Source organism: Caloenas nicobarica, chromosome 1 (assembly GCF_036013445.1).
Source record: "Caloenas nicobarica isolate bCalNic1 chromosome 1, bCalNic1.hap1, whole genome shotgun sequence".
Classification (NCBI taxonomy): Eukaryota; Metazoa; Chordata; class Aves; order Columbiformes; family Columbidae; genus Caloenas; species Caloenas nicobarica.
Window position 1 is genome coordinate 184,434,941 of NC_088245.1, and position 26,757 is coordinate 184,461,697.

The following is a 26,757-nucleotide window of genomic DNA, read 5'->3' on the forward strand; positions in this document are numbered from 1 at the left end:
CATATCAGCATCTGCCTAAAGCTTGCAGACAAGCTTTTTCTATTGTAGAACTTTTGAGAGAATGATTTTGTACTTCACCACTTTTTCCTGTTTCCAAAATCCAACACAGGTAATGATTTCCAACACTCATTTACTCTCCATGCATTATTTGCAGAATTACAGAGAAAAATCATTTTTATATGGAAAAATATAACATTAAAAATCTTACATACAAGGACAAAACATAACAGAATTATCATCCAGTCTTTCTGTCACCAGTTAAGATCAAACACCTCTAGGGTAACTTTTCAATGATGATACTGAAGTTTTCCTTTTTTTTTTTTCCTTAACCCCCCATAAAGGAGACACAAATTAAAAATAGTAATGTCTAAAACAACATTATTTAATTCTTAGGCACCTGAAGATTTGGAGTTTGAGCATCTTCTGAAATCAGCAGTCAGAGGAATCCAGTTTCATGGAGGCACCAGTGATGGTGTTTCTGAAAACGTCTTCCGAGCTGCAATCCGCAGACATTTGGGGCAGCCTCCAGACTTGAAGCATGCTTTGTGAAAGCATGTTTTGCACTCTATTTATACGTACAAGCATTTTAACATTCAGAGGAAAAAAAAAAATAAATAAAAAAGAAAAATAAAAAAATGAACCAATAGCTGTGTTCCTTGAAGGATGTTCTGTCTAGTTCACCCAAATATAAAAGTAAACAGAAGCAGTGCAAGGCTGAGACAACAACTACCACTGTAATAACTACAATTAAACATTTTGGTAAGATTCACTGGATTTACAACGAATGTCAGCAAGATCTGATGTACCAGCAGTATAGCATTGTCCCAGGCTCTCTCATGGGTAGACCCAAAAAATAGCCTCTCCCTGCAGCCATAATTATGTTCAGGCAAGTCCCTGGGCTTGCTCTCTGAATTCACCGATGCAAAACAGCTGCCACAGGCTGTTTTTCAAAGATACACGCTACCCGTGGTTTCCAAATTCACATGCAGATTTTCAAATATACATGCTTTCAGTGAAGTAAGTTCTCAATGTTTTCCTAAAATAAGTCTGAACAGTTTTACACACCACATCCACCCAATAAAGAATGAAAAATGTTTGGTGTGGAACGTACCTGGGCACCTTTTGCATTTGGCAATCTGATATGGAAAGAGCAGATCTGCGCTCTGACAGAATTCACAGATAAACCCCTTCGCTTGACAGAGCTACAAGGACAGCAAAAAGTAGATTTATTTTTAATCTAAGAAAAAAGTTATTTGGGAATGTCAGCAGGGATATTCCCCACGCTAGCAGCTGCTTTTCCTTACCTCACAACCATCCACATGGGAGGTGGAGCACTTCAGAATGTCTTTAAGAAGGGGCAGTAACTGCCCTCGTTTGATCTTCACCAGATCATCCAGCGAGAAGAGATGCAGCTCCTCTGTCAGATGGCTGGGGACCTGTTCATATTCTTTCAGTACACTGCAAAGAGAAAGAAAAACCAAATCAAGTTACAAAAATGAAGTATATGTGAAGAATAAGTCTCTTTCACTTCTCCAGTTACCCAGGGATCATACGAGACAAGCTCATGCTAAATCCTACCTCCCTTCCCAATTTGAGATCACATTAACAAAAACTGTTGGAGGGTTTGGGATTTAGAATAAAATGTCAACTTCAAATGTGCATTCCTTGGGCACTCAAGTTGCCACACACAGTTATCCCAGCAATTCTTAAATAATGTGTAAAGGGCTCTCTCCTACCTCAGAAACAGCAGGTAAAATCCCATATGGTAACTAACGGAATTAAGCTGTTTGGTTGTGTGTTTGTTTGGGTTTTTGTTGTTGTGGGGTTTTTTGTTTTGTTTTGTTTTTTAAAGAGAACTTTGAGGGTTTTTATCCTGCATAGGTCACTATTGGGTGAAACTATACTTCTACTGAGTGTGTGAACACTGAAAATATAGCAATTACTTTTAAAATATCACTGATGTAGAAGGTATGGTGAGGATCCTAATGCTTATTTCTATAAGGGAATCACAGGTCGTTGTCCAGAAGAAAGACATTAAAAGTAGGTTCTCTTCTCTCTTTGACATGCACCTCTTTTGCATATCAGTTATAAGTTACTCACCAAAATTAAATAGAAACATATTTTAAAGCTTATTTTACTTCTGTCCATTTTTAAAAGGGCCAGCAATTCTGCAGTAAAGGTTTTATCATTCACATGTTTACATACTAGTTATGCCCATACTTTGGGAAAGTGAATACAAAAATCTTTAATTTGCAGCAACAAGTAAGGTCATGTTTTGGTATTTCTCACTTTTTGTTACTACTTTCATATGAATATATTTATAAAATAAACCAAACTCAACATTATGACAGATTTTTGGAAGAAATCTTTAAATCCTAAAAGAACACATTTGGGTTTTGGTTTTGTTTTTTTTTTAAAGACAAATCATCTTGGAGATATACATAAGTGTCTTTCACCTTTTAAGAGTGAGTGAGAACCTAAGACAGAGTAGGAATTATACACCCAATAAAAATCATTCAACATTTAAAACCAAATGTCTGAGTATGTTACAAGAAACAGAAAGTTACCACATAAAACCTCTGCTTCACTTAACATTTGCAGTGCAATAGAAGGAAGTTGTGTTATCAGAAGTTTCTCTAATGATCATATTAACTGATTTAAAACTGCACCCAAATGTCTCCAAGAAGGTGGCTCCATAAGCACCTTAGGTACATTTTAATAAGCTATTTTGCATGTACAATCATGGCTCATACCTTTCACCAAACCTGCAGGTTTTCAAAAGCTTTTTTATATGAAAAAGCTGTTCTTGTGCCTCCTATAAGATGAGGGGAAAAAAAATGAAAATCAATTGCATTTATATATTTATAAGTGAGAAGACCACTATTTGAGTCAGCAGCCCTTGTCAGTACATCAAGCCACAGCTAAAAATAGGAACTTCAGTCAGCATAGAATTAAACAAATGGATTTTATAATGCATGAAAGGACAAGGAAAGCAAAGGCTACTTTAATTCACTGACAAAGGAAGAAATTCCTAACACTACCAATGGTTCCATGTCAGCACACCGAGATGCTAGACCCACACCTGAGTAAGAAGAGATAAGTGTCTCCTCAGCCAAGAAGGGAGCACATGGCAATGTGTAATCTTTGGCAGAGAACCCTTCCCCAAGCTGTAGGAGGTGAAGCCCTTAATGAGCCAAAGGTGTTTTGTCTAATGGCCCACAAAATTAAGGAGTCATTCAAAACTTCCAGATCTTTTCAACAGCTAATTGCCAAGCAGGGGTAAATATTTATTGCAGGAGCCAAGCCTCCCCCCCCCCCCAAAACTAAAACTGGAAACCAATAAGGAAATGCCTCCCAAAGACAAGTGGGGAAATGAGACCTCTGGCATGGGCTGGAAACTTCTCCCTCCTCCTTCATCTGAGGAGAGACAAGTCCCAGACTTGTCCCATCACTGCTTCTAAGTGTGGAGAACCAACTTTGCCCCCTTCCCACATACACACACAAGGACAATGTGCCCTAAGGAGTTCTTCCCAAAGGTCTCAGATCCATAAATTCACAATAAAAAAAGGCCACACTTACCCTCACCCTGTCCATTTCTTTGCTTTTTGTGTAGAGGGTTTTGTTAATACACGACACATTGAAAAGTGGTTGCTGCCATATGCTGTCTAGTAGGTGTTTGGAGAAGTTGCATACGTAGTATTTTTTGAAGTCCCACTTGAGAAGTATTCGGGCAGGAATGGAAGACTGGGCATAGCTGTGGCAGCACTCACAAAAGTATTTCCCCAAGTAGTCACAATAGCGGAGTCTCCTGATGTATTCTGCAGACAGGTAGCAATGAAATTGTGAATATTTCTAATACTGATAGTATGCCTGTTATGTCTAAATAACTCATATGTCGACCAGAGTGAGGGACAAGGGATTTTATTTTTTTTTTAACTAGGGGATTTTATTACTATGGTAAACACATGCACAAGGTTTGCATTTTACATTAGAAGAGAAAGCTTTCCTCATTTGTCAAACTGAACTGATTATATTTATCACCATGAGATCTTAGAGAAACCACTGCATCTAATCCCGCAAAAAAAAAGAGGCACAAGATAAAACACACAACAAAATACTTCCACAAAATGGAATGACAAGCTGATCTTGGAGCCACATCTGTATAATACTTTTTCATATAAAGAGATTTGTGGGTTTTTTGCCAGCTATCTCAGCATCTCAGGCTTGCTCGAGTTAATGTGCCATCACAGATTGTTGATAAGTCACGGGCCACGACAAATGCTGCACTTTTGTGAGCAGACCCAGAACAAGTCTTGAAAACCACTTCAGAGGTTTCTTAAGTAAGATCTGGTCATCAGACCTGTAAGTCATCATGCTTTCAAGCAGTTGTCACAAACTATCAGAAATAAAACACAAGCAGGATTTTGTTATCAAGATTTAAAGAAAAAAAAGTTTTAAAAAAGACACCCCAAAAGAACAAAACCACACATACCATAAGCTTGCATAAAACTTCCATAAAGTCTCTAAAAAGAGATTTTTGGAAATGTGTAAATTGGCACAGAGAAAAAAATATTGAAATAAACCATTGGAAGATGTAAAACCAGCACCTTCTAGCCTAGAAGTTTGATTTTTTTAACAGCTTTCCTTGTTCTGCTGTTGACTATCATGAATGTCTACTGTGTACGAGAAGGACACCTATCAAGTATTGTATTCTGCCAGCAATGAGAAATTCCAGGCAGTGGTAAGATCCCACTGCCTGTTTTACTATTGCTGACACACCCAACAATGAGATTTTGCTTCTAGCTCAGATAATTTTACAATTGTGGTACATCTACATTGGTAAAGCTTATAGCCTGATTACTAGTAACGGATTTGTTAGGTTTTTTTTCCCTTTTGGTAATACTTACTGCTTTCTATCGGGGTTCCACAGCCAACACACGTAAAGTTTTGGGCAGCCACCACTGCATCTCTCCTGCATATAGAAGCAAATACTTACACCTTGCAGCATGCAAAACACAGTTTAATTAACATTCTCCCAGAGTGCAAGAGAGCTATGCTGGCACCAGTGAAAATGTCCAAATTAAGAGCTGACTCCTGCTCTTCCATATGAAGAAGGGCATTCTGGAAGGACATGCAGATTATCATTGTAGTGGGAGTCTCTAAGCTATTCTGTGGAGAATACACTATCAGTTACTGCTTCTAAATATGACTTCTGCAAGAAGTAAATTATTTTCCACTTCTTCAGGTGGCATTAATATCAAGGTCGGGGGGAAATCCACATCTGCAACTGCAAAAGCAACTAGACCTGCAGCAACACGGGGAATTAGCCAGTTTGCCTACTGTGTGCATTTAACAGCCCTTTATGCAGAGTGAGACAGTAGTTTCCCCAAACACAACCTGTTTTCTCCTCATTTCCTGAAAACCTACTACCCATGAAATATCAGCAGGGAAGTGGGGAAACTCTTAAAAATATTCTCCAGGCAGCCTCACAAAATGAAATTTTTAGGAGTCCAGCTAAGTACGCTGCTACCATAACACCAAACACCATGTGTGTTATCACACATAAAAGTGCACATGCCACGTTAATCAGGATGTGCCAGAGGGAAAAAGATGCCATCTGCTTTCTAGCGAAGCTGGCGACAGACACTGCAGAAGGCTGTGCCATGCACTAGCTCTCAACTTTAATTTCTGTTAAATCACCCAGGCTCCTTCCCTCAACTTCAGCAGGTTTTAGACAAATCCCCACACTGTACTAAGCAACAGTGCTCAGATCCCTTAGACTTACTTGACTGAAGGGTGAATATTAAATATAATCTGTGATTTTGGTGGGGCCCAGCCAGAAGATCCTCTTAATTTGGATATGATCTTTATTTCTTCAGCCAGATTCAAACTGGACTCAAGCTCTCTGGGAATCTCTTCTTTCAGCACAGACTGTTGGGAAAGACAAACTTGTGAGGATGAACAGCCCATCAGCTGGACAGAAGTAAATGCTATGAAACATCTCCCTTTATACTCAGGATTTTAAAGTTCAGCTTTCACCTGCATGTTGGCAGCCTTGAGTTAAACTCCCCCATATGAGTCCCAGAAGAAAGTAAATCCTGATTGCTCACAACTGCACATCTTAAATGTGCTGAAAATTGCTGAAGAGAAAATAAATTGTCTATAAATTTATCTAATGTGAAATACTAAACTGTAAGTACTTGTCTATATTTTGCTGTTGTTTGTTTTGGGGTTTTTTGTTTTTGCTTTGTTTTAAATGCAGCTTCCCCCTTTCCCTAACAGTGAAGCAGCTGCAGTGAGACAATGGATATTTGGGGAACTGAATAAAGAGCCCGCTGTTTTCGGCTCAGACTCACTCTCTGCTTAGATGAGCTCCGGCAACCAGACAGTTGAGCTCCAGAGTCTGTCTGCAACCAGTGTTTTCTGAAAGCTCGGCACAACTCCTGGGCTGTTGCTTCAGCAGAATTGCTGCCTGGTTCAAACGATGATCTGAAAGTTAAGCAATACAGACAGTATAAAATAGCAGCATGTCACCAGCAGCTCTGCTGCCTTTTCTGCATCCCTGAAAAGTTTTCTCCCAGCATTTAATTCCTATCATCCTCTTGCTTTGATACACCCAGGCCCTGGCAGAGCCACAGCCACCACCCTCCAGCAAGACTCCGGGAGCAGAGAAATGCTCTGCTAAGCCAAGCACCAACATTTGCTGTCAAGCAGCATTCCTTCCCCTTCTTTGGGAGGGCCAAATTCACCACTACCACACCTTTCTCCGCCCCAACCAGAAGAGTCACTGGAAAGCTGGTCCAGCAGAAAAGGCAGCACCACCAGGCTATTACACTAAAGATGCAGAACACTACCTTTCATCTGGGGTGACAGACAGATTTTCAAGGTCTTCAAGTTCTGCGGTAAAGGAGAAAATTTTAATCAAGCCATCTAAGAAACAAAGCTTCTGTTACTCAGCACTGTTTTAAATCTACCTTCTGTGTTACTACAGTGTCAGTTTCAAATATATCCGTCTTTACAACACCCTTTCTGGATGTGGGAAACAACCTCAGCCCTGGTTATAAAACAGGCATAAGGAGTCTCTTCTCCTCAGGAGATCTGACATCCGCTGATGACAAGTACTCCCTAACAGCTGCGCATCCCCATCGGCCTCCCTGCAAGAGCAGGAGAATCCATGAGGAGAGACTCAGCGCCTGCTAGTCCAGGTCCAGACAGAAGGCACCAGACATAAAGTGCACGTGAATTTTTTCGGACACTGACGGACATTTGGAGACACTGGTCACAAACACGCCAGCTAATGTTATAAACAAGTAACGGGTGAGATGAACAGAATTAAAGCACATATTTCCTCATTATATTCATATAGACAAACTATGTTTCTGCAGACCAGGTGTTCACATTGGTAGCATCAGTTTTGGCCATGTATGTTGTTCTCAAAACAAACGCTTCCCCATTCATAGGTGTCAGAATAATTCTTGCTTGTATAAATGCATTTTTGGGAGCTAGTTATTCATTCTTAGATTAGGGAAAGAGGAGGTTAAAAATAAGCCAGTCTCTAAAACCAAAGGGAGTATTAAAAAAGCATTTGTTAACAGGAAAAATAAGACAGAGGTTAAATGGTGTTTGGGCTACTTTTAAGGGTTTCTATTTCTGCATATGTAAAAAACAGAAGCCAACAAAAGAAACTCAGGATGTCCTGAAGAGAAGCAGAGCACTGTCGACTGTAAGGGGACACGGAAAGTATGCCGTAGTCCTGAAGCAGAGGGAGGTTTGCCTAAAACCTAATCAATCTCTTTAATTAAGAAATTATCATGTCCTAAATTCTGAGGCTGAGGTTGTGCCAGGTCCTTCAGACCAGCAACGATATTCTTTTGTAGAAAGGAAATCCTGCACCAGTCTGGTATTTCTGCATGTTTTCTAATAAAGAGTCATGCATATATCATTCTTTCCATTTTCTCATGTTATTTCTCCTGCAATAACATCTACTAAGCCAATGGATTTGCCAAATAATGCAATAGATTCAGCTGAACAATGGAGCTATTTCTGCAGTTAGAATTTTAAAGTCTTACCAATAATTACATATTCATCCTCTGAGTCACTGTGGCAGTGGAATCTGGTAACCTCATGATGTGACGGTAGATGCACTGGGGAGCTGACAGGCAGCACAGCACAGCCTGTCCGGGACAAAGACAACACCAGTTCAACTTTCCCAGCATTTATAGAGTAGCTGCAATTATGTTTATATTTTTCTTCGCTTACCAAAAGCGCACACAGCCTGTATTTACAGAGCAATTTTAATTTTAATTTTTTATTCACACACATAGAAAGCCAATTCTTGGGAGTCTGTCATACAATATGTCCCTCAGTTTCTTAGGAAGAAGCTTCTAGAGACTAAACCAAAAGCTTTTATATTATCAGCGGACTCTCCCCTTCTCATGTGCAAGCACACCATTTTTCCCCAGAAGTTATATCATTTAGGCTTCAGACTTAAGTTCCGTCACTAAGACCCGTATTACTCAAGAGACCAAAATCTACTTAAAAATGCATGTGCTGACTCAAGCATTATAGTGCCAAGAGTACTTATTATCTTGCTTCAAACTGTATGTGAACGAATGCTCTGGGTAGTTTCACTCACACCAATAGTATGGCCTGTGTAGAAGTAAGCACAAAAGGAAAAAAAGGATTTAAGCACAGAGAAAACCCGTCAACTACAGGCACGGGCTATGGAGAGCTGTGCTTGGCATATGGCACTTCAACCTTACATTTTCTTTTTTATGTAAAAACCCCCCAATAATTGTAATAACTAAAATGCAGTTGTGAGCATTCAAAAGGAAGAATTTGACTCACAGGGAAAACACTCATAATGTCATAATGACCCTCAGGGAAGACAGCTCTCAACAGACTTGAAGGTAACAGAGGATTCGGTTCCAAGCAATGCCCAAATTCATTTAGTGTTTTCTTGCACAAAAATAAATGGCAAGAAACTGTCAGACAAGGTTGCATTACGGACTGAGTAACTTGCCTTCGTAACCACTGTCTGAAGAGGCAACTGAAGAATCAGACTTCTTCACTCCAGGGTATGAAGGTAACTCCAAATCAGTGTGATAGCTGCCATCTGATTCACTTCTTTCCTCCACACCCCAGGACTCTGCTTGTTGGCTTAAGATATTACATTTCATTTTTTCTAGCGATGCTATGATCATATCTGCAACAAAAAAGTGCGCGTTTTCCTGGACACAAAATTGGAATGCTCATTAGTACACAGCATATTTGATATTTACTTAAGATTCAGTGAAATACATAATTTTTCCCCGCACATTTTTGACTCAAGAAACAAAAAAGTAAGGCTCTGACCTTTGATTTGAACACCAAAAAAAAACACCCCAAGGGCAATTCAGAGACAACACACAAAAGGCAACTACCCAGATGATTGTCTCACCCCTGATTAAAACATACAATTTACTTTTATCTTACCCAGCTATTAGATAAAAATAAACTTGATTACATGCCTAATTGATGAATATGTATGCATTTTAGGGATGTAGTCTTCTAGTTACACTGCATGATTTAGTATGCAAGTGTGAATCCATGTAACCCATTTAATAGGATTTAATTTCAAGTCAGTGTGTACAAGCAGTTTTGCACACATGCTAACTTGGATGGGGCCAAAACTGGCAAGTTTTGAAGGGACTGTAGATCTTCAGGTGGTGGGTGGTACAGAAGCTAGTAAAATGCTTTCATGTGTTAAGAAATAAGGCAGTGAAGTAGGGACTATGCAATGAGATAGCTTACAAGCTCAGCTCAAGGCTGCACAGAAAGTCTGTGACAAGATTAAGTGGGAACTTGGCTCCCCTGGGGTTCACAGTGCCTTAAATAAAACGGAGCCATTTCAAAGCTTCACTGCAGCATTCCCCAGCCAGACAACCCCCCCCCAGGATGTCCTTTACCATCCTGCCTGCCTGGGTCACCCGTCCTCTGGGAAAAGGGAATTTGTAAAGTCACCTCCAGTACCACTGATTCATCCAGACAGACCCAGGGCTCTCTGCCCCAATGTCACTGCTGTATCCTTTGTTTCCTCTGGTCTAACACAGCATCTGACCAGCCCCAGCTGCGCTACTGCTGCTGGCCTGGGCACAGCTTCCCAGCCAGGGCTCAGCTCAGAAGTGGATGCATCACGGAGAGACAGGTGCACTCAGGTCCTTGGATGGAAACCCAGAGATGCCCAGGATACTCTTGCCCTCTCCCCTCAACTGCCCATGTTTGCATTGTGCAAAGCTAAACCTCCATCTAAAAAACCATGGCAGTATCTAAAGCTAGAGATTCTGAGTGCAGAATAATTAAAAGATTTTTATAAAAGTGGCTCATGCTCAGAAAATTGTACCACCCAACATCAGTATTCATGACATCCCCTACAACCTCTTTGGGAAGCACGAAGACATCAGTGTTTTGAAATAGCTAAATCTTAAGAAGCACTACAGACATCCCTGCTTTCTTATTGTCCACAGCCAAATGCATTTAGAAGAGATTAATCTCAACATTAGAGAGAGCCCCCAAGTCCTTGCGGGTGCTTGAAGAGACTTTTATCTTTTCCCTAACACTGATTAACACCACTTGCTTGGTGCACAGTTTCTCCAGAGACAACTTCCAGTGAAAGTCAGGACACATCATTAGCAAAGGAAATAATTAAATGGCCTTTTTCCTTTTGGGAGATAAAAAAAGACATCTCTTACTTTGAAGACTCAAAAAGCCCGTGTGGCACTGGTTAACCCCACATTAGTGGCAGAGCACATCAGCGTGTTCTGCTGACAAAAGCAACGATGAGTGTATCTGAGAAAGCTGCGTTGCAGAAAGATGGAGCAGGAGACAGGCACAGCTGTGCTCAACATGACTACCAGCTTTCAGCTCTGCCTCCAGCTAGGTCCTTCACCCTAGGAAGCCGTCCCAACTCAGCTGTGACACACCAGCCTTCTCATTTTCTCTGGAAAATCCCTCCAGATCTTCCGGCCCATCTCCTTACTGGCCCTCGACTACAACTCTCAGACTTGCTGACACTACATATACGGTAGTTTTCAGCCTCCTAAATTTCAAAGGTATTATTTACCAACCTAAAAGTGGTGGGGTTTTTTGTGTGGTTTTTATTTTTTTTCTTTTTTTTTTCTTTTTTTTTTTTTTAAGGCAGCCTCACTCATAACAGACTAAACTCTTCATATCTTTTAAACTGTAATCACATCAGCCCACACTCATCTGTATCGGAGAAACAGTTGATGCGATCTTGCCTCACTCAACAGTTCTCAGACTGTAGTTTCTAACCCAGATACCTACTCACTGGTCTCCTGGTGACTGAAAGAAAATAACTTTGGTTTTGGTTCCCTAACTACAGACTGAGAAACATCATCTCCTTTCCAAAACACCTTTCACAAAAGGCAACATGAAAAGCTAGTTCACAAGTTTCTTGGTTTTGGTGTGTGATCTATTGGGTGAGTTTTGTCTTTGTTTCAAATGCTGAGAGCTTCAAATCAAATGCAGAACTTGCCACTCCAGTGCTTTGCACAAAGGTGATTGCCTCTTGGGCCCAGGACATGGGACCACAAGCACATCCACATGCCAGCAAAAAATCTCTTTTTCTAGGCACATTTTTAAAGCTCTTTTGTATTAAATCCTTCTCATTGCAACAACTAATTATGAGATTAACCCCTCTTTTCCAGTTGCTAGAAAAGATTAACATTTAGCACAGAGAGTTACGTGTGACAGGATTATCTTCTCATCTTCACCTCTGTTTATAAGTTCAAATAAGCTACATATCTGGCAACACTCCTAAGACCATTTGGGCCCCTCATACAAATTAGAAACCATTAGAAACTGCTTAGATTACTGCAGATGTCACAGTTACTGTGCTTGTTATTCATAAGTAATTCTTTTACAGCAATCTCACATGCTCATCATAAGCACACACAAAAAGCCCAACCTCTCCCTATCTCCTCATTGTAAAAGCGTGAAGTAAATCCCACCCACGTGCGTGTAGCTGCAACAAATTCTACATAATATATTCTAATGTAACCTAAAAGTCATCATAATAATCTTAAAGTTTGGTCTCAGGGAACGTGTGGGAAAATGACGGAATGAAAAGCAGAAATTCATAGTGTTCTAAAATATTTCCATTATTTTAAAATAATTAAAATATTTTATTAATGGATTAAGAGTAAAAAAAGAAGAAATAGGCATTTTAGGTTCGTAAGTTCACCCACAGTGGGGAAAAAGAATGAAAATACAGTATTTGCAAAGACTAGTCCATCTATCAGAAAGTTCTGTTATCGAGAAACACCTCCTATCATTTGCTTTTGCTGCTATCAAAATGGGAAAAATATTATTACAACGGTTAGTGCTGTCCTTACCTTCTCCACATCTTCTGGAAGCATGCAGATGTCCTGCAACGAACGATTCAAGGGTATAGCACTTATGTTCAAAGGAGAAGTAGAACCTGTGGGCATAACAAGAACTTCTGTTAGTTATTTCTTTCTCTGCAGCTCCCAGGATGCGTGCAGGGTGATTTCCAGAAAGCAAAGCAAACTTTCCTTCCCAAAACTGAACACTGTTGGCTTGAATAATCTTGTTAAAGCAGGCCTATGCTTCTCAATATCAGTGCTATACATTCTGTGTTTCTCAATATCAGCACTATACATCCTGTGCACTCCTATAATAGATTAGCATATACATTAGATTTCTTGAAGACTGACAGGACCTCTCAGAAGAGGTATGAATATTCGTTTTTGTAATGTACTTCTCAGAAATTGCATGAATATTGATTATTGTAGTGTATATAACAAGTATACTTCTGATCCTTGGTACACATGGTAGGAAGAGAAATCCCACACACACCCAGCACTGCAATAAACCAGTGTCAGCTTTCTAAACTGTTACTACGTTTGGAGAGTTTTCTTGCTTAGGGTTTCAGTAATGTTAGGGCTGGAGGTTGTGGCAGAAGTTAAGGAGGAGAGAAATGTGAGGAACACATTGGCACTTGAACTACCCTGGCAACATGAGGCATCAATATCAATTACCAGGGAAACGTGGTTTAAATGCCATGCGGTGACAGCAGTACCAGCTCTCTGTCAGCTACGGCCCAAGCTGCTGGGGACAACCAGAGCCAGAACCTGGGGTTACAGCGATGCTCTGCAGTTTGCAGCACAGCCAGCTAACCCTGCTCTCTGCTCATTCACAACACCTGCAAGAAAAAGAAATCGCACTGCTGTCTGGGCATGCAGAGAGATGCATCAGCCTTATTCCCCAAATCACTGCTGGTAGCATGCGACTGCAGCAAATTTGGAAAAAACCCTTTGTCGTTATGTTTCCATACGTAGAGGAAATCTCCGTCCTGTTTCCAAATGCAACCCATACTGCATGGTAACACGTACAACTGGGGTGGATGCATTAGCCACAGTACTCCCTGCTTCCCAGAATAGCAGTTTGGTTTTCCTGGCATTTGCTGCTGAGTATGATGAGCATGTGAAACAAAATCCATCTCTTTTTCCCGTTAAGAACTTCTCGCTATGCAGAGCACACATCTGGTTTTCTATTGATGTACCACGAACAGCTTTTTATAAATATATAGTCAGAATCTTCTTCCCCAAAGAACCAAAGGTGTGAGATCATGTGCTCACGTTTTGTTTTCAAAGCACTCACAACCACTGCTACAAGAAATCTGCTGGAAGGATGACGAAGATTATGTATAATATCAGTGGATGTACACACCATTGAGATATGAAAGCAAATGTCTCTTTTTTTTTTTTTTTCTCCCCACACTGACTGGTGCTTGTTTACTACTCCTCCTTTGACCTTATAACCAAGCAATTTCTCAGTTGCACTGTGGTGATGTCTACATCATAAAATAGACCATATCTAAATGCTACCAGCACATGTGCCATTTAAAGCCATTGAAGATGGGCTTAATCAAAAGCTTTTTGTATATTAAAAAAAAAATGCTACTCCTGAATTTGTTTAAAAGTCACTGAAAGGTTAAAAAGAGGTCCCACAGAACATTAGAATAATCTATGAAAACTTTTTCTCCAGCTAAAGGGCACTGACTCTCAAGCCTAGTTTAGATGCTTTATATTGTCTTATTTATAGAAACCATATTATGCTTCCCTGAGCAGTGACATCAAGTTGGAAAGTCAATACTGTGTTCAAGCATAGCAAGACAGAAGTAGTGTTTTTGTACAGAGTTATTAATACCTCTATTGTGTATACCATGGAGGAAAAATGGAAACGCTGATGATGCGACTTCTCAAAACAGATTTAATCATCTAATTAGGTTATTTTCATACCTATTTGATAATTCATCTTACTGGAGAAGCATTGTGTGTGGAGTACAGGTAAGTGCTAAAGGCTCTACAGCTTCATAAAAGCCTACATTCTCATTAGTTAAGATAACAAACATTATTCTCTGAACTAAAAATAATAAGCAGAAATAAGGAAATGGGAAAAGTATTCCTTTCTCTTTAGAAGATGCAAATAATCTTAAATATAATTTTGAAATCTAATGGGAACTTTCTCTTTTGCTTACCTCTTGCATCCCACTTGCAACTTTAAGTGAAAAGAAGGTAAAGTGGGAAGGAGCAGAAGGAAGGAGCCCAGCACATCCAGCAACAGGATGCAGCTCTGGGTCTGGTGCGAAAAATAATCTGGTTGCCCTTGTGCTCCTGAGCGCTGTTGCTTGGAGGCTGCTGGGGCTGGGGAAAGAGCCCTCAAGAGCCACAGAAGGAAGTGGTCTTGATGCACACAGAGGTTAAAAGCAAGAACAAGCCCTGTGAACTACCAGTGACACACCAGCCACAACAAAGCCCCCAGAATAAAAGAAATTCAGTCACAGGCTTGGCTCTTCATTAATGACAGAGCCTTTTCAAAAGGTTACATGAGGCCACTGGAGAATGGCGCTTAAAAGTATGAAGACGACCTAACAGGAGTCTCACAGGACTAACAGAAAATCCCACTGAAAAGAAGTATTTATTCCCATTTAAATCATCTTATGTCATTTTTTATGCCTTGTGCATCCCTCACCAATTCTCCTGTGAGAAACAAAAGTGAGAAACCACCAACTCTGAGATAGCAATGGAAAGGATGGCAAGTCAGGAGATGCTCTTGTGTAATTCTTGACTTCAAATCAGGCATTTTATTTCTTCTTCAGTTTGCCATTTGCTTTTCCTCATCCTCATAGTCCTGCACAATGCAGGGGAGAATGAGACCTAACTCCCCCCACCCCAAGCTACCCAGCAGTGAGTTAAATGGCTGGAAGCAACAAGGAATGATGAAATGCAGAAATCTTTACTTTGTACAGAACAAACCAAAGTTTAATGCAGACAGAGCCCACCACGTTGCACAGTGTCTAAGCTCCTGTGAGAAGTATTTGTCAGTAAAATCAAAGATGCTGCTTCTTTGGTCACCTGGCTGCCATATTCTTCTGTTTGCTTTCTGGAGAGCCAGCAGCGTTACTGACCCAACACAAACTTGTGACACATCCTACCCATGCCAGATCACGTCACACGCGATTTATTTGTTCTTACCCACATGCCTCGCGGTCCCTGCTGACACCAAGAGCCTGGGCTGTGTTTTCCAGACCCGGCCACCCAAACCTGCGTGACTGGCCCCAGCTGGCTCCCGGGCCAGGTGTGGCTTCCTTCTCCCTGATGGGCACCTCTCACACAGGGCCAACAAAAGACCCAACAGGAAACAACCATAATCGTCGCCACATTAACTGTTGACAACATCCTATCCCAGATGACAGTTATTATTGTTAAAAGCTCCCAGGCCTGCAACAGCACATGCCTGTTTGAGATGTCTCTGCTGACCTGGGGCCTTGGAGGAGCTCTGGGTGAATAGCTAGGGAGGACCAGAGCTTGGATGTAGAGCTCAGAATGTCACCACTAGGACTATTATTGACCAAAGGGACAAAAACCCCAAAGTTTTTGCCATTTTTATTTACAATATCAAGGCAGGCTGAGTGCTCCCTGCTGTTTGTCTTCTTTCCAGTAGAAAAATCAGGCCTCAGTTGCGCCATCTTTCCAAGGCTCAGTATCTAGTAATAAGCCCTGAGATACTGATAACACCCTTTATAAATAAAAATACTTCATCTTGCTGTAGCAAAAGCTGTTCATATCAACGTTAGGTATTAAACATGATGGGACCTGGGCTGCAGCACCTCATGGAGGCACAGGCAGCCCGAAGGCCAGGCCAGCCCCTGGTCAGAAACTGGATGCTATGCAGACGGAGCTATGTGTCTCTGAGACAGCAGATACACTTGAAAAGGGGAAGAGGAAAAATAGTCCCGCTATGGCACAAGACAGTTTAATCATAATGAGAATGAATGTTAATGCCCTGCCTCCAAAATCCCAGAATCAAAGGATTTCTCCTCCAGCTCACATCAAACATGAGGCGTCCTAGGGAGCCCACACAATGAATCACTACCAAGTGCTTAGATCCATGCTATCTGCTTTTGGGAAAAAGGTAACGGAAGATAAAACAAAGACGGTGGAAGCCTCGTACCGTGGATGTTATGTATTGCTCACAGCTCAGCAGCTTTTACATTTTAGAATCACAGAATGTCTGAGTTAGAAGGGACCCACAACCATCACCGAGTCCAGCTCCTGTCCCTGCACAGGACAACCCCACAGGTCACACCATGTGTCTGAGGGCCTTGTCCAGTCTCTTCTTGAACACTGTCAGACTTGGGGCTGTGACACCTCCCTGGGGAGCCTGTTCCAGTGTCCACCACCCTCTGGGGGAAGAACCTTTTCCTAATGTCCAACCTGAACCTCCCCGGCACATCTTCCTGACATTCCCTCACGTTCTGTCATTGGTCTCTAAAGAGAAGAGTTTGGCCCCTACCCTTCCTCCCCGCCTTGTGAGGAAGCTGTAGACTGCGATGACATCTCCTCTTAGTCTCCTCCAGGCTGAATAAACCAAAGGTTGCATATTACAGAAGCATTTCTGCATCATGAGACAGATGACCACTGCAACTACAAGTGTCTCCCGTTTCACCAAGTCCAACTGTCTGGTTCTCCTTAATTTTTAAGCTATTTGTCCCCTCTCTCCTATTCTGAATGACAGCACTTGTCTAACTTGCAGTCACCATAAACAAGGCCCATTTCAACTACAGTTGTCTTTTCTAACACAGAAATCTTAAAACAAAGGTGGACCTCTAAAGTTACCTGTTCGATTGACTGGCTCTGACTGGGACAGGCCATTGGGAGAATTGCTGTCACTGTTGCTGACGGGCGTAGGCTCCAAAGCATCAGGGTATTTCAACAGATCTGCTGGCTGATGAACAGTTGAATCGGGAAGAAACCTTGTGAAAGTCAAGTCTTGTTCAGGGGATGTATAACATTCTTTTCCAGAATGCACAACAGCTGAGGTAACAGTGCCTCCAGTTAACGTTACCTGAGTAAAGCAGTCCCGCTTCAGAGGGGACATGTCCGACAGAGTGAAGCCATTCAAGGAGGAAGCAGCAGCATCCCCGTCAGAGTAACAGGGACAAAAGAAAGTATCCAGCGAAGGTTTAGAGGAATTGCAGCACGTGTTGTCCCAACATGCCCGGTGCCTTGTAAACCGAATGTCTGTTTGTGTACAGGCAGTGTTGTGATGTGCAGAATTGCTGTCGCTGTCATCATGGCTATCTCCATCACTGCTCTCTTCCCACTGCTCTGTGTCACTGTCCAGACTCTGAGCTCCCTGCATGGTGGTCTGCTCCAGCACCAAAGAGGGCTTCAAACCAGATGCATTTAAAACAGACACGAGAATGTCTTTGATAGCTTCAGCGCTGTCTGGGTATGATCCAAAATTTCCAGCATGTCCAATCACTGCTGGCCTTAAGTATTCATCTGTTCAGAAAACAGAAGAAACTGAGAGGTTAGAAAACAATCCTAAAAAAAAAAAAAAATTAAAATTTTATTTTACAACATGAATAAAATGTGCATTGTTTTTAACATGGTTGAGAAGAAAGGTAAGAACTGAATTCATGCAGCACTCTCTGCTGCCTCTTCCTACAAGAAAGCTCTTGCTTTCTGCAGTCAGGAAGCAGTTCTGTCACTGATAAGACCAGGTAATAAACAGTAAAGTATGTGGCTGCTAGCCAAACACAATTAGCTAGGTCTCTGGTGACTGATTGTCAGCATGCTCAAAAACATCATTGTTCTACGAAACTGGATGAGGTACAGTTACCAGTACAGGTACTAATTCTATTGCCAGAAAAAGAGAAGGTCACATTATAGCAAGACATATAGAATATCAATACAGCAGGAAGAAAATAAAAATACACTTAGTAATAAAAGGTCACATGCCTACATGTTCAGTCGGGCACTCCTCCTCATGTGGAAAAGGCTAAAGTAACCTTTAGTCCATTATTCATAAGGGTGGCAACATCTACATGAACGCATAGAGAAAATTAGTTCTGTCACAGAGTTCATTATAATGCCTCTGAAGGAATCAAAAGTACTGCCTGCCAAGGTCCTACGTGATCTACTGCAAAGCTGGAGTTCAATAGAAAATGGAAAAACTGCTTTTAGTGGCGAACATGGCAACATTAGCATGATGTAGAAGTGTGCGCTGCAACCAGTAGCTATTTGAGAACAAATTGAAGTCCAATACCTTGAACAAAAAGCCTCACAGAACTGCCATCGCCCAAGCAATGGAGAGATTAGACACAAAGTCTATATTAAAGAATAAACCATTGACCATATCATGATAATTAAGTTAGCAACTGTCTCCTTTGAGGAAGATAACTCAGCTGTAAAATTCTAAGAATAGACACAATCAAGAAGATTCATTTCCAGGGCAAAGAACTCTTTGTTAGGACCACAAAGAATGTTAAACACTGATGGTGAAAAAAGCAGCAAGTCTTGCAGACTGCAGACTTTGCCCAGAGGTTGCTCTCCTTGGACATATCTCAGTGGAAAACACTAAACCTCTCCACGAGTCACTCACCCGGAAGCCAGTGTGCACTAAAACTGCATGATAAGAAAGTTTACTAATGAAGTGATAAAAACCAAACCAAAAACCCCCATGTACTTTGGAAAAGCAAATCTGCATAAAGAGCAGTCCTCATCAAGAGAAAGCTGGAAAAAAATAAGTATAAGCTCTACTGCAAGAGCTGATAGCAATGTTGTCCTAGTAAGGCCAGGTCAAAATTAGCTGAGGAGTTCACCAGTGATTAGCACCAGCCACTTGCCACTTATGAGGACAAAACTCTTGCAGAAACAGCAGCAAAACTGCACATTTTACTGCCTGCGCACCTTGCCAACATAGAAAGCCATGGCAGTGTAAGGGCAGGAATGGGAAAATAAAAGCTAGTTGACTTTCAAACAAACATATTTTGACCTTTTCAGGAAAAGAAAGCAATTTTGGTAATCATTGGCATTTCAGCTGCACAGGAATACCTTAACCTAGGCTGAAAACAGCAACTTTTCTATGCGAGACAAAATGTTTATTCTATATTCAACTCTTCTGCTTTGCTCTCCTATTGCAAAGTCCATTCCGACAGCCTTTCGACCCCTCCCATCCTTTGTCATCTCCCCTGCTCCAGCATCACAGAACATCTCTAGCACTAATCATACATCCATGCCAACTTACCCTGCCAAATACTTGTTCTTAGTGGATGGTAACAGAAAAAAGAACAAGTTTTAAAAATTTAAATCATGCTTTTGCTCTGCCAAGCTTAAAAAAAAAAAACAAAACCAAAAAACCAAAAAGAAACTAAAAAAAAAAGAAAAAAAACGGAAAAAAAAACACTCACAAAAAAAATCTGAGAAACTATTTCTTGAATGAACAAGGAGTTAACCTGCCAAGAATCATCTGAATGGTTCAAGTATTTCACTCTTGAGCACTCAAAATGCCAGCATAACTAAAAAGAAAAAAAAACCAAAAACGTATAATACACTTTGATGTTGTCCCATCTTCAAAACCAATAAGAAAGGGTCCCTCTCCAACCAGACTATACCTGTTTAGTACACACAAACATTGATAGCTTCTGCTAGCACTACGAGCACCAGCAAAGCTCCTCAGAGGGAGGCATTTTAGCACCAATTGGCATACCTGAGAGAACGGAGATTTGAGGTGTCAGAGCAAGGCAGCTAATCCTCGCTGAGGGATTTGAAGAACATGCTGAGTCGGTGAAAGCCACCTTTAAGCTTTCGTGGTTTAACTAGAACAAGAACACACAAGCAGACAATTTAGTTATAAGACAACAATACTCTGCTAGTCATACCTCCAGTCTCACAGTCATCCCAGCGGGAAGAACACCATGCTAAGGCCTGCTGACAGTCACCTAACCACTGCCTGTATTTCTGGTTGTCTGAAAATCTCCCCAGAAGCACACACCATCTGAAGAGCACTGGCATCTCAACTCTGCATCTTAAGTTTCACTCCAGAAGGCAAATGACCAAAAGAAACTCGCTACAGTAGGAGAATTAAGCATGTGCATGAGGCACATGCAAGACAAAATGCTGAATCAGATGTTTGTATATCTGTCAAAACAGCAATGAAGTGGAAAAGAACTCAAAAAACCACCAATCTGTAGCTGGAAGCATGGGCCTGTTCGGATATATACAAGCTATGAACTAAACCTACAAGGCCCTGGCTCCACCAGTACTGGTGCTTGATGTCCAGCTGTATTGACTCGGAGCAAGCGTGGTCACGTAATCCCATCTGCCTAATTAGATAGAACATAGTATAATGTGGCTTCATGACAGCAATGTGGTTGGCCCAGCACAAAGCGAGAAGCGACACAAATAGATAATACCTGACCTGGCATACAGCCTGCCAGTGTAAGCTGACAAAAATTGTGAATGCATTTGAACTGACTGAACAGGTTTATACCAAATCAGCGTTTTGCTTCATACAGTCAAGATGCTTCTGATCTGGTATTTTGAACCCCAAAGCGGATTTACCATGTTGTCAAACCAGCATAGGCTGAACCAGGGCAAGCAGTTTAGCACACACAGCGAGGGGCTAATTCCAACAAGGGAGTAAGACACGCTCAGCACAGCAAAGCAACAGTTCTCCTTCCCAGGCTCACAAATTCCTTGGAGGGTCACACATTTATCTACCACTCCCTCTCCACTGCCTTAAGCACGTCATGAACCTGCAGAGCACACCGTGGAAACCAGAGAAATCAAAGGGGTGCCCTTCTCTGACCAGTGCATCATTAAAAGGCACTTAACCAAGGCATACCTTGTGCCTTCTCCCCACTTGCAGACATCATTTTCCACACTGAAGCACCCCCAGATGCCTCTCGCCCACCCCTGCACCCTGTGATCCCATAGAAAGAGAAGGGAGTTAAAAGATGTGCTGTCCTCTGACACTCTGTCTTGATGTCTACGTTCCCGGCGTGGTCCCGTGGGAGAGTAAGGTGACTCAGAGAGCAGATCTAGCCCAGATACCCTTCATACTCACGGAAAGCAGAAGAAATTAAAACCCACAAGGAATTTCCCTTTTAACTGAAGAATAACGTTTCAAGCAAAAAAATAGTATGCTGAATTTAAAATATTTAGTGTTCAATAATGCTGGTGCTAAGAAAAATACTTTTTTCAGCATCTGATACCGCTTTATTTTTTTTCCTCTGCTCTAATTTAGAGAAACTGTTGTGTAGGGATGCTTTACACAAATAACTATCACATTGTCAATATTACTGAATAAAGTAGTTCTTATAGGAATTCGTTTTTATTAATTATGTAGATTTTTTAAAAATAGGTTTTGTAGTATCAGTAATTAACCGGCTCTGCCTCTTAGCATGGAAGTATCATAACTACCTGACATCAAGGTGAACACAAGTACTTTATCAGTAAGCGCACACATTAAGAGTGCTAAGTTTTAAGATTGTGTCTTTTTTAAAAAACAATGTTCCCATGTCTTAGATCTGATCAAAAGCAACCGGTGTTCTGAGAATTCAAATAAAATATTTCCATTTACTTTCGACATGTTACGATTTTCATTATATCACAGACTGGGAAATATCTCCTTTAGCATCTAACTATCAAACTAAAAATTAAAGAGAGCACTTATAAGGAAATGTGACAAGAGAGGTGCATGAAAAGTATCACAACGTGCTGACATAAATAAAAACAGCCTTTCCTCCCCCAACATTGGGATGCTATTTCCAAAATTAACTCCGTAATGAAACCGCCAGCGATTAAAAATATTTACCACAACCACTGACAAATAAAAGCTATTTTTTGAAAAAAGTCCCCCCAGCGAACTAAAACATTGAACCAAGGCTTGGATGCCGGCCTTGCCTTACCTTTTTGGAGCGGGGGGGCTTGAAAACTTCTGTTCTGCTGTAGCTGGCGAGAGCTACTGCATGGAGAGACATGATGGGAAAACGTTCATTTTTTTGCTGTTGTTGAGTACCTGGAAGCAGTAAAGAAAGACTCACAATCACCACCGCGGTAACGGCGATTCTCCATGTGTTTTGCAGACTCTACATTTTAACATCCTGAACTGCTTTCGGTCTTGACCTTGCGTGCTTACGAGCTTAGCGAAAAGCAGACCTCAGCAACAATGGAAATCTGTTAGAAAGAGCCTTATTTAGCATTTAAAAGAAAGAAAGAAAGAAAGAAACCCCACAAACAACACAAGGGGGATGCCTACCACATGCGTAAGAGGAATGTATCGATCTGTAACCCCCAGTTTGCTGTAAAAGGAAGAAGGGACGGAGCGCACCCGGCAGCAGCGACGCCCCTGTGCTCCAGCCCGGTAGCAGAGGCTGCGCTCCCCCCGGTGCCGGGCAGAAGGCACCGGCGATGACCGAAACCCACCGTTGCCCTCCCAGTACGGCGTTGGAAAGCCGCGTAGCCCTTCCCAGGGAAGCGCTCGTCCGGCCGGCCAGCTTTAGAAAACATTTAACCCGGAGAATGGCACCGAAACATCCCGCCGCCCGAGCGCCTCCCGCCCCAGCAACGCGCACCAAGCGCCCTGCAAGACACCGGCCTCCCGTCCAGCCCCGGCTCCCCGTCCTCACCTGCGCCCGGCTCCTCCCGCTGGGCCAGCAGCGCTCCTGCCCGCCGGGGCACAGCGCACGTCCCGCCGCCTCCCGCGCTGCCGCAGCAGCGGCCGCCGGCTCTCCCGGTGCGGGGAGCGGAGCTCCGCCCCGGGGCGGGTCCTCTCGGGGGCGGGCGGGGCTGCAGGGGGGCGGCAGGGCCGGTTGGGGGAGTGTAGCGATGCGGCTGTTTGCTGAGGGTTCCGCGGCACGACTGGGAGAAAACAAAACCCAGCAGAACCAAGCCAAACAAATGTTACAACAAAAAAAACACCGATGAGGAGCGGCTCAGGACTCTTTGTCTCGTTTGGAGGGAAGGAGGCTGAGGGGCCACCTCATTGCTCTCTACATCTTCCCAAGGGGTCACCGTGGAAATGGAGGTGCTGAGCTCTTGTCCCTGGTGTTGAGCGACCCGTGGTTCAAAGCTGCGCCAGGGAAGGTTTAGGCTGGACATTTAGAAGCATTTCTTTACCGAGAGGGTGGTCAAACCCTGGAACAGGCTTCCTAGAGAGGCCGTTGATGCCCCAAGCCCGTCGCTGTTTAAGAGGCATTTGGACAATGCCCTTAACAACATGCGTTAACTTTTGGTCAGCCCTGAATTGCTCAGGCAGTTGGACTAGATGATCGCTGTAGGTCCCTTCCAAGTGAAACAATTCTATCCTAAACCAAAACAAAGATAAGCCAATTGGGAGTGAAAGGAAGGTGTTTTCCCAGCCGGGGTGGCGTGGGGGATGCTCATGCCCACAGGCAACATGTGCAGACACACCTCAAGGATTAGCTGTCTTGGAGGATTTGCAACCAGCTGGTCTATTAGAGGCGACAAAGACCCATTCTCGCTTAGCTTTAGAAAGGGACTGAGCCATCTGCCAGGCTGGTCTCTGAGACAGCTGCCATAGCGGGTTCAAAGCTAGCAAGCTGCAGTTCCTAGTAGCCAGTTTGGGCTAAAAACAAAGTGAAGGAATGCTGAGCTGTATTTGGGGAGCTAAAAAGCTGCTGATTGTCCAAAACCCACAAAAAATATGTGCAGGAACTTAGGAAATTGCAAACCATGAGGAAGTAGAAAGGAGGTAGAATCCAGATGGTACTATGCAGAAATAAGCAGAAACAGTAGACAGTATACAAAGCAGAGTTTCAGCTGAAAATGTGGCTTTCAGATGCTCTGGAGTAATTCCCTCCCTTTTTTAAACACAGATGGTGACTTGGCCAGTAAATACGGCAGTGGATTTGGGCTGTGGAAACTTAGGGGCAGCTGCTGATGAAGCTGCAGAGTTGTCTGAGCTTGGGCTGGGTGTTATCCTGTGGTGTGTATTTCAAATTGCCAGCTGTAAAATGGTATTTTCACATGGCTATGTGTAAAAATAAATTCTTTCGAGAAACTTACATGTTCAGGTTGGGAAGAACAGGTAGTAAGGTGGGAAAGGCTATCGATTTATTCATCGTTCTGTTTAATTTCTTACTAAAGCCTGGCAAAAGTCAGCTAGGGAGTATATGCTTCATTCCCATAAAGTTTTCCAAAATTATTACATGAAAAGCATTATGAAAATGCAAAACATTAAATATGTCTCGAAGAAATACTGCACAAGGAGAGTGTGGTAGCATTTTAAAGATTTTCATATCCATATGGTGCCTTTTTTTTTTTCCCTCCATGCTGCTGTCTCTTTGTATACGTGTATTGTCAGGAACCCTTGTATTGTGTGAGACCCTTTACTTGGGATGTGATTAAAAACATCTCTATTTCTTGCAGATGTCAGCAACAGAAATATTAGAAAACTGGACAGATGCAAAATCACAAGGAAAAAAGAGGAAGGAAATGCCCACCTGTTTCTAAAGTTGTCAAGGTGGAAACTCAACAAGACCAGAGTGCACCAAGCTGGCATCTTGCCCCTATACCACAATGACCTGCATTGGTTTAGGAAGAGGAAAAAACAAGCTATTTTGTCTAGTGTACATGCCAAAATGAAAAGCATCAGCAAAAACCTGCCCCAAACCTTCCAGCAGAATGTCAAAAACCAGAAGAATTAGATTGGGAGCAGAGATGGATTAAGAGCTCACATCAATGGACTTCTGTAGATGAATCTTCCTACTTTCCACATCTTGGCATGGAAGTAAATGGATTTTAAACTTCAACAGTAGCCAAAATATATATGACAGTGAGATATTCGAGCTAGAAAAGGGTACGCCAGGGAGAACTGAAGGCAGATATCCCTGGTATCTCTAATACAGTTTATTTAAACACATTCAAGGCATTGTTGCTGACAGGTCTAAGACAGTGCTCACTACTTGATGTTTGTATCAAATTGTGTGAAAGAAACAGTCTGTGTTTTTAAATGAAGGAGTATTTTATTCTACCTTTTGAAAATATTCATAATTCCTAACTTTCCAGGAAAAGCTACCTGGAATAGGTTTGAAGTTTAAAATATCAGCAATATGGTAAGAGAAGGAAGTATAAAAATAATTGCATGTAAAAACAGAATAATTACAAGGATCAAGTAGCTATCCCAAGCTAAACATACACCCAGGAAATTGGTGGTCAGCTAACCCTCCAAAGAATTCCAGACATGCTGATTTACAGGCATCCAGGCAAAACACACCACATGTCAGAGGATGCTGGTACCCTGGCAGAGGACAACAGCTTGTAACAGTGCCCTCAGCTTTCCACCCAGCTGCTGGTCATGCTGCTCCTGAGTGAGCTACCATAGCCTTAGTTTGCTGGTAGATCTTATGGTGCTGTGGCACATCTCCATCAGAGCAATGCACATCCTGCTTTATTCTAGTGGATATTTCTTGACAAATATGTAGTCAGTGTTAATACAGCCAAAGACCATCATTTCTGTGACAATTTCATTTATTCTTAGTAGTTTGACTGTTGTTTTATGAGTGGCTCAGCCACCCACATTGAAAGGGCAAGTAGACTGCAGGTACCTTAGCCATTCCTGCTCAGGAACTCCGACTGTGCATTACTGGTACTGCTGCCATGATTAACACACATTTATGTTTCAGATGAGATTAAGCCCTTTTTAAAGACCCTGCTGTGAGTGAAAGGATTGTCATTAGAAGGGACAACCAAGTGTTGGTCCATACGTGCTTTCAAACTGTGGAAATCATGCAGCAGAGAAAAGGACAGAGTGGAACTGATCTTAGGAGGAGCAGAGCTGGACTCAGGAGGTTAAGGGAAGAAAAATGAAAAGGCATTGCAGTTTTCTATTAAGATCAGGCTGTAAAGGCTTTCCAGTATTGCCCATTTCAAGGCAGATGGGAAAACTGGGCATCTTGGTAAAAGGCTAATCCTTGTAGCTATGAAGCGAACATCAGAAACAGCTGAAAAAACATCACTTTGGGATGTTTTTAATAGTAAACTCTGTACCAATACAACTGCTGAGGCAAGGCTTGTACTGTGTCTTTAAAGCCAGTAAAACACCATATGTACCTGAATATATAAGTAACTTCTGCTTTTAACCTGTTGTGTAGCTCAGGACGCAACTATTCCTTATGAGGACAGCTAAAAATAAACCCCATAATTTAGAAACATTATTTGCATAGCAATTTCTGAAGTGAAGCATGTGGGGAGGGGTGGATTAAGTAGAAAAAGGGAGAAGGGTGAATCATAGGGTAGGTTAAAGACAGGAAATGGAGACATTTAAAAGCTAACTCTTGACTGTGCTAAGTCCTCTTTACGTGGAGTAGAGTCAAGCTCACACACTGCTGGATGATGACAGTGGAGTTTCCTGGCATGAATG

General features: G+C 42.0%; 1 protein-coding gene across 3 annotated transcripts; it reads right to left on the minus strand.

Annotated features, from left to right (window-relative positions):
• Window positions 1–245: 245 nt before the first annotated feature.
• Window positions 246–23,071, minus strand: RUBCNL (rubicon like autophagy enhancer). 3 transcript variants are annotated; one of them, XM_065646992.1, is made up of 17 exons: window positions 23,003–23,071; window positions 22,283–22,392; window positions 20,080–20,188; window positions 17,431–17,870; window positions 17,202–17,310; window positions 12,393–12,478; window positions 9,023–9,230; window positions 8,070–8,174; window positions 6,855–6,897; window positions 6,357–6,489; window positions 5,786–5,931; window positions 4,908–4,972; window positions 3,580–3,818; window positions 2,754–2,815; window positions 1,305–1,458; window positions 1,112–1,202; window positions 246–565 (listed from the first exon to the last, which is right to left on the minus strand). In XM_065646992.1, the coding sequence occupies exons 2-17, from the start codon at window positions 22,352–22,354 to the stop codon at window positions 453–455; spliced, it is 2,175 nt and encodes a 724-aa protein (XP_065503064.1). In that variant the 5' UTR covers window positions 22,355–22,392; window positions 23,003–23,071; the 3' UTR covers window positions 246–452. The 3 variants fall into 3 exon arrangements, with proteins under 3 accessions (XP_065503064.1, XP_065503056.1, XP_065503072.1); XM_065646984.1 differs by having other exon boundaries at window positions 17,202–17,870; XM_065647000.1 differs by lacking the exons at window positions 20,080–20,188; window positions 23,003–23,071 and having other exon boundaries at window positions 17,202–17,870; window positions 22,283–22,364.
• Between the last annotated feature and the right edge of the window lie 3,686 nt (window positions 23,072–26,757).

Coding starts and splice junctions, on each gene's coding strand:
- RUBCNL (XM_065646984.1), bottom strand. CDS start 22,354: ATGTCTCTCCATGCAGTAGCTCTCGCCAGCTACAGCAGAACAGAAGTT. Junction 4,973..5,785: donor AATATTCACCCTTCAGTCAA/GTAAGTCTAAGG, acceptor TTCTATATGCAG/GAGAGATGCAGTGGTGGCTG. Junction 3,819..4,907: donor TGGAACCCCGATAGAAAGCA/GTAAGTATTACC, acceptor ACCTGTCTGCAG/AATACATCAGGAGACTCCGC.